At 38.7% G+C, this 19,834-nt stretch overlaps 1 protein-coding gene across 13 annotated transcripts in view; it reads left to right on the forward strand.

Moving 5' to 3' along the window:
* Positions 1-19,834, forward strand: part of UNC79 (unc-79 homolog, NALCN channel complex subunit) — a 279,067-nt gene that overhangs the window by 108,331 nt on the left and 150,902 nt on the right. For all 13 annotated transcript variants that reach the window (XM_007987657.3, XM_037984430.2, XM_007987658.3 and 10 more), the window contains 3 exons: positions 1,055-1,284; positions 3,727-3,898; positions 5,537-5,767. In XM_007987657.3, coding sequence (XP_007985848.2) covers positions 1,055-1,284; positions 3,727-3,898; positions 5,537-5,767 — 633 coding nt within the window. The remainder of the gene's footprint in view (positions 1-1,054; positions 1,285-3,726; positions 3,899-5,536; positions 5,768-19,834) is intronic.

Below are 19,834 nucleotides of genomic sequence, written 5' to 3' on the forward strand. Positions count from 1 at the left end.
GATAGGTCCCTGGATTTGATGTTTGCCTTGAAACTTCTTCTTACCTTGAGAATCCTATGCTGGCTAGAAAGACCGTCCTGAGCTCAATATTTTCCCTTTAAATTCTAGGTGAAGGACAGATTAATTCATTCTTTTATCTCCCTCCTCTCACAAACTCCGAGTTCATAAAGGCTTAGAGTCTAACGCCCCCTTGGGGGTGTTCACATCTTCACAAGCACTATTGAAAGAGACATCGACTATGTGGTGGTCGCATCTCTCATAGGCTTTGCACGTCTCCAATAGCTTCATGGGGGTGCTGCCTCACTCCTCTGCCTCCCGCCAGGGCAGCTTGAACATAGCACCCCTGAACTTGGAAATAGCTTACCCTCCACCACTTTTCTCATTCCCATTACTTCATTTGTGGTGCCCTTCCTGCGGTTGATGTCAACGCTGACTCTATGAAGGGTTCTGGCTGTGTACGTCCCTGTGGTCTTCACAGAGTGCCGGTGGACATGGGAAAGCCTGGTTTGAGGCCATCACCTTGGCACAGCACAGTCCCTGTCTTTGAATGCAGCATCTACCTGTCCTTGAATGCGACAAGGACAGAGGAGCTGCAGTGGAAAGCTACTCTTTGAGGTGCATAAAATAATTTTGAAAGAGTTTATTCTGGGAGTTAACATCATTTCTTTTCTTCCCTGATGTGCTGTGATGTTGCACTCTCTTGATCTGTGGTTCTGTTTTTTTCTTTATGTTTATCCTGAAAACTCTTGGAATGTTAACTTGAAATAATCCAGAAAGTGTCCTCCTCCTCCCTCCCGCCATGGCCGAGGTCACTTTACACAGGGCTTCCCAACACAGTGCCACTGACATTTAGAGCATTTCTACCACTCACAGGAATAGAAAACACTCCTCCCTTTATTTTTTAACGACGACTGAAATCTAGCTGGTGGGAGAATAATCTGCGCTTTGGAAACCAGTGGCCCTTGAATGTGTTGTCACTTCGAGTGGCCCCTGATTCTTAGCCAAGTTTACCTCGGTGGTCAATTTTAATTGATTTCACTTTCTTGGCTTCTAGAACTGCAGTTCCCACGTTAGAAGAGCAGTTGTCACCTGCTTCTCAGCAGGGTGCTGTGGTCGTCACGGAAACAGGCCTGTTCGGTACTGCAAGAGGTGCCACTCGAATCATCACAGTAATGAAGTGGGGGCCGCTGCGGAGACTCACCTCTATCAGACCTCCCCTCCGCCCATCAACACGCGGGAATGCGGTGCTGAGGAGCTGGTCTGCGCCGTGGAGGCCGTGATCAGGTAACATGCAGTTTCTTAGTAGCTACCTCTGACAACTCCACCTTGCTTTCAGCTAACCTCCGCACACTGAGATGTGCATATTTAATGCAACCTCAAATTCCCTTAGCCCAGCTGCTCACCTTCCCACAGTGTTGTAATGATGCTATTTTAATTCATGAATTCAATGAATATTTTTACGGATGCCAGTTATGTGCCAGGCACTATGCTGGGCACTTGGGAGGCAGGAGGGAATAAAATATAGTCTCTGCCCTTAAGTTACCTATGAAGGGACTAGAAAAACATAAGCATGTCATTGTGGTAAGGTTTGGTGAGCTCACTAATAGCCTTGGGGAGAGGGCGTTAGGGGAACTAAGTGAAGGGGCCAATCAGAGTGAAGCATGTGAATAGGCCTGACTTGACTGACAGCAGCATTAACCAGTTAGGAGGCGGGGAAGGCGACAAGCCCGAATGACCTGCACAGGAAACAGGTGTGGGACAACTCCAGGTAATTCCATACTGGGATAAACCACGACCCTGTGGAGTCAGACAGGGACAGCAGGGACAGGTCCTGCAGGCTACTGGGTTTTTCTTCTTCTATCACATGACCAAAAAAAAAAAAAAAAAAAAAAAAAAAAGGCAATTGAAATAACTTCTACACTTGCTCACTTTTTTGTCTGATACTCATCGAGGCAAGATGTTTTGTTTGCTTGTTTGTTTTTGTTTTGTTTTGTTTTGAGACAGAGTCTGTCTCTGTCGCCCAGGCTGGAGTGCAGTGGCGTGATCTCGGTTTACTGCAACCTCCGCCTCCCCGGTTCGAGCGATTCTCCTGCCTCAGCCTTCTGAGTAACTGGGATTACAGTTGCTCGCCCCCACGCCCGGCTAGTTTTTCATATTTTTAGTAGAGACGGGGTTTCACCATGTTGACCAGGCTGGTCTTGAACTCCTGACCTCAGATGATCCACCCGCCTCGGCCTCCCAAAGTGCTGGGATTACAGGTTTGAGCCACTGTGCCCGGCTCTAGACAAGATTTTTTTTTTTTTTTTTTTTTTTTAATTAAAGAACCAGTATGGCCGGGCTCAGTGGCTCACGCCTGTAATCCCAGCACTTTGGGAGACCGAGGCGGGCGGATCATGAGGTCAGGATTTCAAGACCAGCCTGACCAACATGGTGAAACCCTGTCTCTACTAAAAGTACAAAAATTAGCCAGGCGTGGTGGTGCCCGCCTGTGCCACTCAAGAGGCTGAGGCAGGAGAATCACTTGAACGCGGGAGGCGGAGGTTGCAGTGAGCTGATATGGTACCACTGCATTCCAGCCTGGGGACAGAGCAAGACTCCGTCTCAAAAAAAAAAAAAAAAAAAAAAAATTAGAATTTAAGTTTTAAAAGATAGAGGCCAAGTCTTTTCTGTTTCTCTTATCCCAGTGGCTGACACATAGTAGAAATGCAATAAATGTTTGTCAAATCGAACATTATGGGAAGTTTGAAAAGAAATAAAAACACTCAGCCATACTGTTATCATCGTCATCAGTGTTGCTTGTGTTCTAATTTTATTCAACTGTGTGTTTTATTTCTATAACCATAATCACAGTGTATCCACAATTCTTTTTGAAATAACATTACACTATTAGCTTTTCTCCATGTCATTGCATAGTTTCCATATTTATCATTTTTAGTGGATATGTAATATTCATCTAGCTATAACTTACTTTTCTTTATCATTACATATTTAGACTGTTTCCAGTTTTTCACTTTTATAAGTAACTCTTTGAGAAATATTTTTGTACGTAGTACTGTACCTATATTTTTTATTTTCTTAGGTAGATTACCAGATGTCAGGTACCTTGGTTCAAGGGGTATGAATATTTACATGGCTCTTAATACATTAGCAAGTTGCTTTTCAAAGCATGTGTGTGGATTTACAATGCCAACACCATGTATAAAACTTACCGATACTAAGTGTTGTTTTTTTAAAATTGGTACTTGTTTAGCAAATGGAAAAAAGAATTTTCACTGTTTCACTTTCGTGTCTTTGAATACCAGATGGTGAATATTTTTCCATTTGGGTACAAGCTCCTCTATCTTTCCTTGTATCATGCATTTGCTGTCTGGATAGTTTCATGATAGATATAGAGGAAGCATTGACTTACAGTGGGATGGTTGGTGAACCAGAAGTCAGATGGAATCAATTCTGCTTGATGCTAATTGATTGGAGGAACTAGTCTCTTTGTGCCTCAGTTTGTTCATCTTTGAAATGGGAATGGAGTATAAAATAGTAAGAAAATAGAATGAGGCATCCTGGAGTAACTCATGATGCACAGTACTCAGTAACTCAGTGACACAGTACTCAATTTAAAGAAGAGCAATCCAGGGTGCCTGAGTAGTCAGGAGGTACTTCCTCTGAATGGTCATGATCTAGAATGTGTTTTTTCACAGTCTAACTTCAAATCACACTTCTCTTTGGCAGCTTGTTGAAAGAAGCTGAGTTCCATGCTGAGCAGCGAGAATATGAGCTGAACCGGCGGCGGCAGCTGGGCCTCTCCTCTTCCCACCATTCCCTGGATAATGCTGACTTTGATAACAAGGACGATGATAAACATGATCAGAGGCTGCTCAGTCAATTCGGAATATGGTTCTTAGTAAGAAAAATAAGTTAACTATTCTCCACTTTCTTATTTCTCATTCCAAAATTGTACTGATGAGGAATTTTTCCTGTTCTTTTAAAAGGAGTAAATAGTGAAAAATTAACCTTAGCAAAGGGACTGAATTCTCTATGGCAGTAGCTCTCAATCCTGAGCTGCATGTTAGATTTACCTAGGAAGGCTTTTAAAAACTAACAATGCCCAGATCGCATTCCAGAATCTTGGAAATTTTTTAAGAAGCTCTTGGCCATTGATTTTGATGAAGAGCCAGGTGTTAAAACCTACAGTATCAGGATCTAGACTGGTACAAGTAGGAAAGTTGCTAGTATATATTGTCAAGTACTGGATTCAATAACATTTATAGATAATTCACACTCCATCACCTACATGAAATTTTTCTTGAAACTTCAGTCTCTGTGGAGCTTTTTGTATATTTATGGTGAGTCTGTGTACACCAGAGAAGTTATAGCCAAAGTAATGCAAGGAATATGATTGCTATTGACTGATTTAACTTCAACATCTATTCAGTAGAGATCAAACATACAGATCTAACATCCCAAGCAAGCTGAATTTACCAATGCTACAGAGAAGCAGGCTTTTGTTTTGCCCGTTGGAGATATTAATTCAGTCTCCATAGTGATGTATCTCTATTATGCTTGCACATTGTTCCGTGAAAGAGTCTTTACCAAATTGGTATTTAATTGCTGATTTCACATATCTTGTTTCCTAGAAGTTATTATATAATGACACAATAGCTACTACTGTGAACTCTTTGAAGGCAAAGACCATGCTTTATTTATTTATTTTATTCCTGGACCCTGCCATAGTACTCAATAAAAGATTAGTTCATAGTAAATGAATGAATGATGTTTTAAAAAGTCTATTTATGGGCTGGGCGTGGTGGCTTACGCCTATAATCCCAGCATTTTGGGAGGCTGAGACAGGCAGATCACGAGGTCAGGAGATTGAGACCGTCCTGGCTAACACAGTGAAACCCCGTCTCTACTAACAATAGAAAATATTAGCCGGGTGTGGTGGCGGGTGCCTGTAGTCCCAGCTACTTGGGAGGCTGAGGCAGGAGAATGGTGTGAACCCGGGGAGGTGGAGCTTGCAGTGAGCCAAGATCGCACCACTGCACTCCAGCCTGGGTGACAGCGAGACTCCGTCTCAAAATAAAAATAAAAATAAAAATAAAAAGTCTATTTATGATAGTGAATTGGGGGACTCCAAGGTATCTGAATTATTACTAATACAAAATTCTTAGTGAAATATGATCATTTTAGAACTGAAATGTATATACATTATTTTCCTTGAGGATATGGATGAAATATTTTGTTGACCTAACTTTTGAGAAGCATTTATCTGGCGCAGATTATATAATGAATTTCTTGTAGGAGAAAATGCTTAATTGGAAGGTGAAATCTTGAGGGAAAATGGTTGTTACAATCCATCTATACCCGTAGGAGGGAACACAGTTTCTGGATAAGCGATCCCTGTTTTTAAAACTGCCTATTTCAAACGGATTATCTGGGATATCTTTTTATTTTATTTTATTTTTTTGCCTTTTAATGCACCTGTTATAATTTTGTAAAGACAGATGGAAACTGAACAAGATTCTAATCTACATACTTCTAGGTAAGCCTCTGCACACCCAGTGAAAACACGCCTACAGAAAGCTTGGCCCGGCTGGTGGCCATGGTGTTTCAGTGGTTTCACTCCACTGCATATATGATGGATGATGAAGTGGGAAGTCTGGTGGAAAAGCTGAAGCCTCAGTTTGTCACCAAGTGGCTGAAGACAGTATGTGATGTTCGCTTCGATGTCATGGTCATGTGCCTTCTTCCTAAACCCATGGAATTTGCCAGGGTAAGTGGAGGCCTACAGCTCACACCTTGTTAGAGAGGAGGACTTGGGGAGAAGTGCTGCTGCCTTAGCCATGTAGGTATTATCAGTGTCTGCAGAGGAGGAACATCTCTCCTTATTTTAATTAATATAGCTAAATGAATTTGGTAACTATATCTTGGGCAATGTGCTGCTTCGATGTTGATTTGGGATGAGGAAGAATGGCAAGATGCATTTGTGAGGTATCTTTAAGAATTTAAGGGACTATTCTTTCTCGACATTGCTGATTTTTTTTTTTGAAGTGGGATCTTGCTATGTTGCCCAGACTGGCCGCCTTGAACTCCCGGGCTCAAGTGATCCTCCTGCCTCAGTCTCTGGAGTAGCTGGGAAGCTAAATATTTTTATTAAGAAAACAACAACAAAAAAACCTTTCTATGAGGTTACTAGAGCTCAGTCCCCTTTTGGCTTAGAATCTTGGGAAAGATTACCATTCAACTAGGGAAAACGTCTTTTTTTCTTTTTTTAATAATGTGTGTATCTACAGATGAATGATAGAAGTCCCTGCCCTGCCATTTGAAACGCCAAAAAGGTTCAGGGTGAGACAAATGCACCTATTCCTCTCGCTTAAGAACAGATTTCTCTATGCTGATCCTCTTGCTTCTGCCTCAGTGGATCACATCTGAGAAGATCCCATGTTTCTTTTTTCCTTTTCTTTTTTTTGAGACAGGGTCTCACTTTGTCACCCAGGCTGGACTGCAGTGGCATAGTCATACTCACTGCAGCCTTGAACTCCTGGGCTCAAGAGATCCTCTCACCTCAGAGACTATAGACATGTATCACTACATCCATCTAATTAAAAAAATTTTTTGGTAGAAATGGGGGTCTCTCTATGTTGCTCAGGTTGGTCTCAGACTCTTGGCCTCCAGCGATCCTTCTGCCTCAGCCTCCCAAAGTGCTGGGATTATACAGGCATGAGCCGCTGTGAGCAACCCATATTTTTTGAATATGATATAATTTGCGTCTAACCCAGAAAGGTGGATGTCCAGAATCAGGTTTTGGCAGTAATACGTGAAAGTTTTTTCCAAGTATTTTCAAAGTTTTATTTTCATTTATGATTTTTTATTTCCTTTCAAAGAGATCTTGAGGCAGTCTTCAGTAGAAACCTGTGCTAAAGTAGGACATTTAAGGATAAAACAGAGCACAGACCATCTATAGGGGTAACTTTTATTGGATTTTTAGGACTCAGAGTGATCTGTGCATTTATGGAGATGTACTTCTTTCTTCTTTGGTGCCACCTACTGACTCACTTAGAAAATTGAATTTTTGCCTAATGGAAATTTCCCATTTACTGACATTCTTTGCCTGTGTTGATATGTTTTCTGTTATTATGTCTCTTAGAATAGTGAAGGATTGATGTGACATGCTTCTGGAAAATGAGAAGAAATGATTATGTTGGGAGAAAAACTTTTCTTATTCCAACTTAGGTGCGATGTTTTGGGGCCTGCAAATGAACTGATAATAGTTTAACTGGAGAGAAGACAAAGTTTATTTATGAGTACATGTGGGAGATCTCAGTGATAAATTACTTCCTGATTAGCCAGAGATACAAGATTTATATCAAACTTAACAAAAGGTTTACTTAAGGGCTTCAGTGAGAAGGTATGGAAGGTTCCATTGGGTTTTCTAATGCCATGGGAGCTGGGCAAGAACTGGGCTATCTCCACAGCAGCTGAATTCATAGGAAACTCCTTTGGAGGGGGATGACAGAAAGGTATTCTCTGGAGACTCTGCTTGAATCACATAATGGAAGTTCAGATAAGATTTCTTTTTGCATCTTCTTTAGTTTAAATGTTTTCACTTTAAAATAATCTTTATACCAACTCTAGGGTTTCAGTGGATAACATTTCCCTCATCTGAAACTTCCCTTGAAGTTTCAACATACATGAAAGAAGCTAGGTTGATTGCTATAGAGGGAAGATTTGGGTTAGAAATTGTGAGGTAAGAGATCTGCAGAGGGGAACAAGAGCATAGAACGAGGAACCAGAAAAGCACAGATTAATGGTTGGGATACATTATCAATCTAGGTTTTGAGTATGGAGGGCAGGCAGTTGAGAAGATGTCCAGATGTTGGTCTTGAAGCCTGTTTAGATGGTAGAGTGAGAACATCAATGTCACAGTTACGGTAATTTTCCAGAGCACAGCAGAGAAGGAGATGAGTGTTTGGTGAACTTCCAGAGTGGACCAAACTGTTGTAGCAATAAGTCCTTTGATTTTTATATCATATTGTCCCTCTTCAGCTTTTAGGGCTTTGTAAGAAGATAACCCAGAGTCTTAATAATGATCTAGGAAGTTAGGGTTTAGTTCTCAGTGATGCCATGTCAGGTGGGTAGGAGAAAAGTTGTGTTAATTACTGGCCAAATGGGCAAGACAAAAGGATCTAGTTTACCAAGAGGTGAAAAATATCTCAAAGGCCATGAACAGGACTAGAATCTGATCACTCATAAGGGGGGGTTATAGTTTTTCATCAAAACATAAAATTTCTCTCTACAATCACCTGCATTTTGACCAAAGATAATCAAAGTAAGACTACTTTTGATTACAAAATTAGTCTCATTTAATTTGCTCTGATCATTTGCACAAGCATGGCAAGAATGGTAATTGACCACTTAGGGCTTTTTAAAGTTTGCGTTGCTGGAACTCTTATAAGGAATCTCAGATTGGAATTTTAAAGGTTTCTTGATGCTAGAAGTCAAGCCAAGAACTTGTCATCAGATTTCATCTGCAATACTTATAGATTTGGGTGAATTCCTTTCTCCTTGAGGTCTCCCAAATATTCTAAGTTTCCTAGGAAGTGACCTTTTTACTCACCCGTAAGGCTGAGAATTTTGTAATGCAGTTATCGGATGAGTTTTTCCAAGAGGGCTTTGAAAACACTGGCTCCATAAAGTCAATCTTAGTTCCTTAAAACTGTTTAGTCATATCAGGTTCCACACAATTCACAAATATGACATTCTGCAAAGGCTTGGTAATATAACTGTAACTGCCTGATGGGTTCTTCCTGCCTGCTGCACAAACAACATCAATTCACGGAATTGAGTAAAGAAAGCGTTTAATTGACATGAGGCTGGCCGTGCCACACAAGAGACTGAGTTATTGCTCAAATCAGTCTCATCAAAGGCTTGTAGGTTAGGGGTTTTTCAAAGCCAATTTGCAGGAAGGAGTCGGGGTGGCTAGGCAGTGGGTGCTAGCTGCTGCTGATGGTTGGGTTGGAGATGAAATCATAGGGAGTTGAAGCTGTCCTCTTATGCTGAGTTGATTATGGGTGGGGACACAGGAGGGGCTGGCAGCTCCAGGTGGAGCCATGGGTGTCAGACACGCAAAAAACATGAAAAGCTATCTCAAAAGGCTAATCTTAGGTTCTACCATAGTGATGTTATCTGCAGGAATAACTGGAGAAGCAGCATAAATTGTGACCTCTGGAATAACAGCTGGCAACCATTTATGTCTATGCCTTAGCAGAATTCAGGCTCCTTTTCCTCCTCCTAGCCTTGTGGTCTCTTTAGAAAGGCATTTGAATTTTGGGGAAGGGCTACTGTCATTTAAACTATAAGCTAAATGTCTCCCAAAGCTAACTTGGCAGCTTAAATGCTAAAGGCAAGAGGGAGGTTGGCTAGATCTGATCTCCTCCACTGTCATTATTTTCTCACTGTTATCATTTTTGCAAAGGCGGTTTCATAACCAAGTTTCCCAATTATGTCCTGTTAAAAGCAGAACAGATTCTTATTCAACTTATGCAAATAGCTATAATGCTATGAAAATAAGAATATTCAATAAGAGCTTCTGAATTCTGGAGGAATCAACTAGAGAGGAAAAGGATATATTCCATTTTTGTTTACAAAGGTATAAATCTACCAAATTGTTGTGAGTAATAGATAGCTTAGGAGAAAAGAGAAAGGGGTTCCTTGTATCTGAAAAACAGAACATTGATTGAAAAACTAGCAATGTTCTAAACAAAAAAATGATACAAATTATAATCATTTATCATTCGGTCCTATGTAATTCAGTCTTGTTCTGCTTGATTGAGTTAGCAGTTAATGAAACCATTAGCTGCTCCACTAGAGTTCTGGCAATCCTTACTCAGTCCGATGGTATGATCCCAGTTATTTAAGCAACGTCACCAGAAGCCTGTACTCCAGAGTATCTGTCGTAGTCCTTTCCACGGATCTCAGAGACAATCTGTTTATGTTGAAAATAAGCATTCTTGCTAGTAGCTGATTGCAAGAGTTTTCAGGAAAACATCAGATAACAATTACTATCTGAAAATAGTCATAGTTAAAGATGGGCTGAAAGTTCACTGTGACACAGTTGACAAGGCAGTTTTGTTGTTTCTGTAGCATGAAACATTAAAATAATAACAAAATGATAACTGATAATTTTTTTCATTGTTGTCTACCATCAGACAAAGAAGCATAAAGATGTATCATGCCAACAAGGGCATTGACAAATTTCTAGGAACTTTATATAATTCACGAAATATTTATATTCATAACATTTACCTATACAAATGTAACCTAAGGACAGTTAAACATCTCTTTTTATTTGGCAATGCTTTCCATAGAATTCAACATATCAAATAAACCTAATTAGTTTAGCATATCTTTTTATAGGCAAGAACAAATCCTTTGAGATTTTCAAGGGTCTCTCTGGGAAACTTCAGTCAGTTCAAGACTAGGATTTTATTTAGGATTTGGCTTTGGAAAGGCAAAATACCAAAAGTTATCAGAAATGTCAAAAGATTTGAATACTTGATTAACCAACATTACAGGTCACTGTGAAATAATTCTTAGCTATTTATTTAACGTATATGATACCAAGAGATTTCAAAAGTAAATACGGGGAGTAACACAATTGTAAGAAACAAAAAGAGAAACAAAACTTAGCTCTTTTAACATTTAGAAAACTTGGTTCTCTTAAATAATCTAGGACATGATAAAGACAAAAAGCACAGGAAGGCCAGGAGTAGTGGCTCATGTCTGTAATCCCAGCACTTTGGGAGACCGAGGTTGGAGGATCACTTGAGCCCAAGAGTTTGAGATCAGCCTGGGCAACCTAGGAAGACCTTATCTCTACAAAAAATTTTTAAAAAGTTAGCCTGGTATGTTGGCTCACACTTGTAGTCCCAGATACTTACTTGGGAGGCTGAGGTGAGAGGATCACCGGGAGGTTGAGGCTGCAGTGAGCTATGATCATGTACTTGCACTCCAGCCTGGGTGACAGAGTGAGACCCTATCTCAAAAAAAAAAAAAAAAAAAAAAAAAAAATCACAGGAAATTATTCTGATATGACACAGAGTCTTTGTTTCTGTCTTAGTTTCTTCAGTTTGTTTGGGCTGCAATAGCAAAATACCATAGACTGGGTAGCTTATAAACAACAAATTTCTCACAGTTGTGGAGGCTGGAAAGTCCCAGATCAAGGCAGATTTAGTGTCTGGTGAGGGTCTACGTTCTGATTCATAGATAGTGCTTTCTGGCAGTGTCCTTATGTGGTGGAAGGGGCAAGCTCTCTGGGGTCCCTTTTACAAGGGCATTCATTCACAAGGGCTTTGTCCTCACGATCTAGTCACCTCCCAGTAGGCCCCACCTCCTAACACCATCACATTGGTGATTAGGTTTCACCATAAGAACTTTGCGGGGACACAAATATTCAGACTGGTAGTTTCCTAGGCAGGTTTTTCAAAAGGTAAAGAGAAACCTTTTACAACCTCTTATTAAGAACAGTAATAAGATAATCTAAAAAATATTGTTTTTTTAAGAGAGAGAAAACGAAACTCTAGTTTTGCATCAGTATACTGTTAATATTAAAGCTCATTTAAAAACCTTACATAAATCTATTCAATCTTAGCCTACATGACCACACAAGATAAAATTTTCTTTCTCTGTCTTCCCTGCACTTCCCTTTCAGGTTTTGATCCTTTCCTCTTCCTCATTCAGGAATGATGAATAAACAACTCCTTTAGGAAAGAATTGCTCTTTTCCCCATAACAAAACCACATTCTACGTTACTTGAATACTTTGCATACAGAGGTTTTTCCTTCATCCTGATTATATCTAGTAGTTCAATTTACATATGATTGATTATAATTTTCAACCCTTATTATCCTTTATTTTCTAGAGAAAACTATTAAGTAGACAACTGTGAATTGCCGGTTGTATATCAGTATTTTTTGGCATTTCAGCAAAGTTTGTGAATATACCATCTCACAATTTCTAGAGGCATATTCTTCTTCTTAGTATGATTCCCCAATGTGGCAAAAAGAACATCCTTTTTAACAAACCCAAATGTCTTTAGTATCTGTAAAAAATAAGAAGCTAAAAGCAGTTAAACTTATGATCAGCAAATAATGTGTTAATATTTTATCCTACTTAGAAGTGATCTAGATTTTCAATGAATATCTGCCATTTAATTTAACTTAGTATACCGTTAAGGTTTCAAGTTACCAAAAAGATTTTGAAAACTACATCTAAGCAGAAACATTATAAAACACAATTACTGTTGATATAAACTATGTCAGAATAATGATTCTATTTAATTAAAGTCAAATCTGTAAATTCTAAAGTCTTAAACATCGGTAAATATATTAGTTTATTTGAGTAGTAAGCCCAGGTAAGAGCAAAACATGTGCTCAGCATGGTACTCAATGCTGATAATTCTGAAAACACAGATGTTTTTATTAAAACGACAGTATTATACTTGTGTCATTTACAGATTTACTGAAATCACATACACTTGAAATCATTTGGGTTAGTTCCTGTATTTCTGAGAGTTTTAGGAATATTTTATTTGTATATGTTAAAATAAAAACCTTAGACAAATTATATTTAACAGAGATTAATTTTTTTTTTTTTTTTTGAGACGGAGTCTCGCTCTGTCGCCCAGGCTGGGGTGCAGTGGCCAGATCTCAGCTCACTGCAAGAGATTAATTGAGCAAAGAACAGCTCATAAATCAGGCAGTCTCTGAACCAGAATAGATTCAGAAAGGCTCCAGCATAGCCATGTGGTGGAAAAAAAAGACAGGAAAAGAAAAGCAATGTACAGAAAATGGAAATGAGGTACAGAAACCGCCAGATTGGTTACATCCTGGTGTTTGCCTTATTAACAGTTGGCTGCCTTTGATTGGCCAAAAGTCAGTGATTGGCACAAGAGTAGGTTACGATCTGTTTATACATACAGTTAGGTTGCAGTTCACTATGTATGAATAGAAACCACTGGGCCAAACTTAGAATATGTAAGAAGACAGTGCTAGGTTAGACTTAATTTAACATGTAAGTGTATATGTTTTGCAACTGTCAATCTGAATTAATCAAAAGGATCAGAAACCCGTTTTAAAGCATGTATTTAAGCAAAAAGCTGGGAATGGCCATTCAACAAACCTAGACTTCAGAGAAATGGGGTCAGTGCTCTGCAGTTAAAAGTTAAGGCCTTGCTTATACAGGCAGAAAACAAAGAAATTTAGCAGGATTATAACATTTTCTGCACAAGGGTGGTTTATAAATTGCAACAATTTAGCTAGTTACAGTTTGTTTTCATTTCCATACAGCTAGTTTTCATTGCCTTTCCAATTTAAAAAAGTGTATTTAACATTTCATCCTAGACAATATGATAGTCATGAAGGCTCTGTGAGAGAGGAAAGAGGAAGTTCCAGCCTGGTCAACACGATGAAACCTTGTCTCTACAGAAAATACAAGAATTAGCTGGGCATGGTGGCATGTGCCTGCATTCTCAGCTACTCGGGAGGCTGAGGCAGGAGAATTGCATGAACTCGGGAGGCGGAGGTTGCAGTGAGCCAAGATTGCGGCTCTGCACTCCGGCCTGGGAGACAGAGCAAGACTCCGTCTCTCTCTCTCTCTCTCTCTCACTCACACACACACACACACACACACACACACACACACACACACAAAAGGAAGGAGTCTTCCCTGGCTCAATTTAGTCATTTACTACATTTTACAAAATAATGTAAGTAAGAAAAAAGGCTAATCTGTAATCAGAGAAACAAGGTTACAGTTGCCTAGGTTGCAGCTGTCTGTTTACGTGACTCAGGTCCCATAATCACATTCCCTTAAATATTTTAAAGTTCCAACAGCTTCGATTTTGAGTTACTTATTTTACAAAACCCATTTAGAATAGAGGTCTCTTAAGGAATTTTATAAAGTAATTTGGCAATATTCTCTGGAAGTAAGAAGATACCACATACACGTAATGTATATACATAAGTTACAGACCACAGGCTCCTTGGCTCTCCATGTAAGGGAAATTAATATGGCGCCAAGAGGACTTCCTAGATAAGGCTTTATTTTCAGGATTTGTTCTCAAGTGCAAGGGAGACAGTGGAGGCACAAAAATCCTCCAGCTGGTTCCCCCAAAAAAGCTGGTAGGATTTATTTTTTTAAGGCAAAACACGGGAATTGACATCAGCGGTAGAGTATAGAGGTTGGGTTGGGCAATGCATGTTAGGGGTAGGGTATGCCGGTCAGCAAAGCTGATTGTGATGGTTGTCTTGAGTTATGGGTCACCTGCTGGTCTGGCCAGTGGCAGCAAGACTGTAAATCAGTTGTTCAGCATTCCTTCCTGAGGTGGGAGACTCAGCAACCTTAGTTTAATTTTGGATCTCCCAAGGCCAGTGTCTGGAATTGTTTAAGTAGAAGGCATGGTTAAACATATAAGAGCACAGAAGAACAATGCAGAATGGTTGTTTTCTTTGTATGACTATTAATGGATATGCATTGGTGAGGTAGTGGTATGGGTTTTGAGATAAGTGGGAATGCATGAAAGAACTCTGTAGTGGGTGTGAGCTGAAGCCAAGCCCCTTCCTTACTGTGTCATTCCCCTCTGAGAGATTTAACTCTCGTTATTCTTAAGGAAAAAGGACTGAAGATCTCATCTTGTGAAGCTATACTGAACAGCTATGCTGAACAGGGTTGTTGTCCCTGTCTAACCTCAGAAGAACATAGAAATCTCTCACTGACTATTCTAGAGACCTATAGGGACTAGAATCCTCCTGGCATGGTATGGGTTGGAATCCTTGGGCCATCATTAACTCGACTTAGAACTGTTGAAGTCTGGAAGGCATAAACTTTAACCATCTGTATGCCTGTTGAATATAACAAATAATTATTTTAAAAATCAAATAGCACCCAGTGATAATTAATAAACTGCCTAAGTCCAGTTTAACAATGCTTATGAGAAGAAATCAGATGCTATTTGGAATTTAAGTGAATAGGCTAGAGAATGAGTCTCCTGGTGTCTGAAATATACGGCAAACATACTTTTAATAAGAGACATTTCTATGGAAACAAAAGAAAAACAACTGTTAATGGTGGGCATAATCTACCCAGTTATTAGGCTCAAAGCATCTTTAGTTACGGAGGAGGAGGGTGGTGGCAATTTTTCATGTTTTTTTTTTTTGTTTGTATTATAAAGAATAAGCCTTAGTTTGCAGAGCCTTAGGGAAAAGGTAGTAGCAATTTCATTGAGTTTAAGTCAGAAAAGTGGAAGAAAATTTTTAAAATGTTGGTTTGGAGACTTGCAGCTCAAAAAATAATATTAAAAAGCTCAAAAACAACAGATAAGACTAGAACCTACAACAGGTGTATTATATTCTTTTTCTCTCCAGTCTCTCATTTTTATCAAAGACAAATTATGATAGGACTGATACATTTTAGAAACTAAAATAAATTTTAGTTTCATTATACTTGTTTTGATTATTTGCATGAAGTGCAGCAAGAGTAATTATTTGCCGTGTATGCTTTTTTTTTTTTTTTTTAATTGGCTTTGCTGGAACTTTGTTTCGTAAGGATTCTCAGATTAGACTTTTTAAAGCTATGAGCCTAGCTATGGATTTATCTGTGCCTGCAAACACTTGTATGAATTGGGTGAATTCCTACCCTCTTGAGGTCCATAGATAACTTGGGGCTCCTGGACCTGTTAGAAAGTGAGATTCTTTACTTACCATAGGTCAGGAACCCTGTACGAGGCCTGCATAGACAGGATATGAGGACAATTTTTCCAATGAACTTTTATTGTCTTTATACCTCAGTTTTTAGAAAAGGGGTATGAAAGCATGTAATTCTCATCAAAGCCTTGATAAAATAACCAGTTTCCCCAGTCGTGTCCTGTTACAAAAGAAAACAGATTCTTATTGCATGTATGCAAACAACTATATTGCCATAAGTTAAGAATACTCACATATAGTTTCCAAATTCTGCAGAAATCAGGTAGAGAGAAAGAAACATGCTCAAAATTTTGCTTATAGGTTATAGTTTATTCAATTGTTTAAAGTTGTAAATAGTTTAAAAGGGAAAAAAGTTTTCTTGACTCTGAAAAACAAAACAAAAAGTGTCAGCAGCATTTCAGGAAGAAAGGTCATAAAAAGATTATTTCAATCTCCTATTCGTTTAGTCCATGAAATTAACTCCTGTTCTGCTTGATATTTATGGACACATTAGCTCTCCAAGAGGGTCTTACAAGTTTTTCCCTCCATTCTAATGACTCAATCGCCAAAGTTGTCAGAGACCTGCATTCAAGAGTATCCGTGAGAGTCCTGTAGCTGATTATAAACCTTCTTTTGGAATAGATCAAAACAAGATGATTGTCTGTGGATGACAAGAGTCTTAGGACAGCCACAGTTAAAGATGCAATCAACAGGGAAATCTGGTCATTTCTGTGGCACATAATAATTTAACATAACAATCTTAATTGTTATTGATGTCAGATACTTAGGCATATCAGAATCATAGGAATCTTATATAACTTTGGAATACATATTAATCACATAATTATATGAATATAATCTAAAAAATGCTAAACACCATTTTAAATGTGATAGTGTTTCCTGTATGGTTTTAATATACCAAATAAGCTGCATATGTCTCTTTTGGACTTCAGAGGACCTACTATACAAAACGGTTAATTAGGTCAAAAAAGGCTTAATTCAGGATTTGATTTTGGAAAGCTTGTCAAATATCAAAATTTAAAACATCTGACATTACAAAATAGGACCACAATTTATTTATTTAACCAACATGATTAACTCAAAGATTTCTAAACAGCAAAAATCCTTTAGTCTTTCATAGAGAGAGGACTCAGCTTTCCAAGTAAACAGACTCAATAAAGACAGCATGGCTGGGCACAGTGGCTCACGCCTGTAATCCCAGCACTTTGGGAGGCCGAGGTGGGTGGATCACAAGGTCAGGAGTTTGAGACCAGCCTGGCCAACATAGTGTAACCCCATCTCTACTAAAAATACAAAAATTAGCTAGGTATAGTGGCACATGCCTGCAGTCCCAGATACTTGGGAGGCTGAGGCAGGAGAATCACTTGAACTCAGGAGGTGGAGGTTGCAGTGAGTTGAGACCATGCCATTGTATTCCAGCCTGGCTGACTGGCTGGAGCAAGACTCTGTCCCCCCTCTGCCAAAAAAAAAAAAAAAAAAAAAAAAAGTCTGTCTCTTTCTTTTTCCTTGTAGGCGAATGAAAATCTTGCTCAAAAGGGAAAACCAAATTTTACCTTTGCATTAGTATATTAATACTAAAGCTAATTTCAATAACATTTTATAAACAAATCTATCTAATTTTAACCAGTTTGACCATAAGGTAAGATTTTTATAACCCTTTATAATTTTTTGTTAAAGAGCAGATAAATGCTCCAGGAAAACCCTATTGTTCTGACACATTAGCCCAGATTCTGGGCCTGTGTTAGAGAGCTTTTATTTTAATATTTAATTTATGGAAAAACTAAATAATACCTTTTTAATTTTAGTCGACTAGCTCATACACAGAATTTCTGTTTCAAGATTAATCTTTCTCAAATCTTCTCCAACTGGATTAAACTTTCAGTTATATTCTACCTTTATTTTAACCCCAAACAATCCTTTAACCCTCTAAATTAGACAAAATTAGTTTGTCTTTTAAAAACTACATTCCCATGCCTTTTTATTAAAAACACTTAATTTTATTTTTAGTGTATGCAATTTTAATTCTGTACCAAGTACAGAGCCTGGGCCACAGGAACTACAGGTAATATGTGACTCTTTTCCAGCACAGCTAGGGAGTGTGGCTAATTCTATATATCTCCAGGGCTTACCTAGAATCTAATGGCCCCAAAGCAGGCAAGTCAAACAGTTATCAAAAGTCATAGAAACAGTTTATAACCTTAAAGCGTCTAGCAAGGGCAGTTTCTGACCTGCCTAATTTAGACCGAATGCCTAAATTTTAAAGACATTTTAATTTTATTTTACCTCTAGTCTTTAAAACTGTCTTGATTTACCAAAGATTACTAAAGCCATGTGAACTAAATGGCATTAAAGTGTTTGTTTTTCTGATAAAATATGTTATTTAAGCATTTATTTTTCTTTAAGCCAATTCATTGGAGGTCTTTTACATATTTTGGTAGTAAGACATCACATACATGACATGTATAAATACACAGAGAAGCAGATCTGGTAGAGTTATAAGATTCTTCATTTGCCAGTTTTTAAGATTTTCTTTCTTTTTTTTAAATTAATTTTTGAGATGGAGTCTCTCTCTGTTGCCCAGGCTGGAGTGCAGTGGTGTGATCTTGGCTCACTGCAACCTCTGCCTCCTGGGTTCAAGCGATTCTCCTGCCTCAGCCTCCCAAGTAGCTGGGACTGCAGGTGCATGCCACTATGCCTGGCTAATTTTTGTATTTTTAGTAGAAATGGGGTTTCACCATGTTGGCCAGACTGGTCTCAAATTCCTGGCTTAAAGTGATCTACCTGCCTCAGGCCCCCGAAGTGCTGGGATTACAGGTGTGAGCCACCACACCTGGCCAAGATTTCTTTCTTATTTTATTTTAGATAGACCATCAATCTTTTGATTATCTGTTCTCTGCCCTAAATAATTATCAGTGAGGTAACTCTAAATTTGTGTTTTAAAAGGGACAATTCTTAGGTGAAATAAGATAGGTAATTTATATTTTACTTAAACCAAGAGAGAAATGGTGTGAGTAAAAGTTTAGGTGAGACGGACAGGAAAAACAGATACCATTACATGTAGAGATTTCTTTAAAGATGTAAGGTTTTAAATCGGGTTCAGAGTAGAGCCTTTTAAAGAACAAGGCCAGGAAAGCATGCAGTTTTTACGGCCTAGTAGTTGGGCACAGCTGGAAGGCAGAACAGATCTCCCAAAATCAAGGATCCCATTTTTACACCAAATACTGGGTCCCCCCAAAAAGGGAAATGCTATGAGACAAGACAGTGCAATGCTTTCACAGCGTATTTTATTGTACAGACATTTCCCCAAGGCTGCTGGACAACCCAACATCAATTAGTCTGCTCTGTAATCAGCCCATCCTCCATTTCATACCTTCTAGGTGCCCAAGAGCATGGCTTTTTAGGTAAACACACAAAGAAAGGAGTATCACCCTGTAGTAATAGCCACTCACTGTAAGCAACTGCCATTGGACATTTAAAAAAATATATGCCTCTTATTTAGCTATTGCACATTAAGATTCAACTTTTCTGAATAATGCAAAATAATTTCTGATGCCCCCAAAAGTCAAAAAGATCAGGTAACTAAAACAGAAGATTTTTTTCTCAGATTTTGAGAAGTATCTGTCTGCTTATAATTCTTTGGGTTCTACTTGGAAAACAGAGGTTTCTCCCAAAACAGCAGTTTGTGGTGCCTCTTCTGTTTCTCTCAAGGAGTTCCAGGCTGTCAGAAATTACCTTAAGTCCTCTCATGCAGGGCAGTGAGGGCATGTGTGCCAGAGGACAGAGTAAATGGAGAAACAATTCAATCAACTGAGAAAAAAAAAAAAAAACCCAAAAACCCTTTTTTGAAAAAAACAAGATCCAAGAAGAGAAAAAAGCGTAATGGCCTTCTAAATGTATATATAGCTTGGATATCCCCTTTTAATTAATCTTGTTTACCATAGAGCTTGTTAAAAAAAAAACCCTTTTAAATTTTTAATTGCCAGACCATTGTCTGGCTGTTAGGGACAAATAGCCAGCACCTCTGGCATTTAAGCCTTTTATTCTCTGAAAGGGATTTTCCCAAGTGCGACTGTTACTAG

The sequence above is a fragment of the Chlorocebus sabaeus genome, chromosome 24 (assembly GCF_047675955.1).
Source record: "Chlorocebus sabaeus isolate Y175 chromosome 24, mChlSab1.0.hap1, whole genome shotgun sequence".
Lineage (NCBI taxonomy): Eukaryota > Metazoa > Chordata > Mammalia > Primates > Cercopithecidae > Chlorocebus > Chlorocebus sabaeus.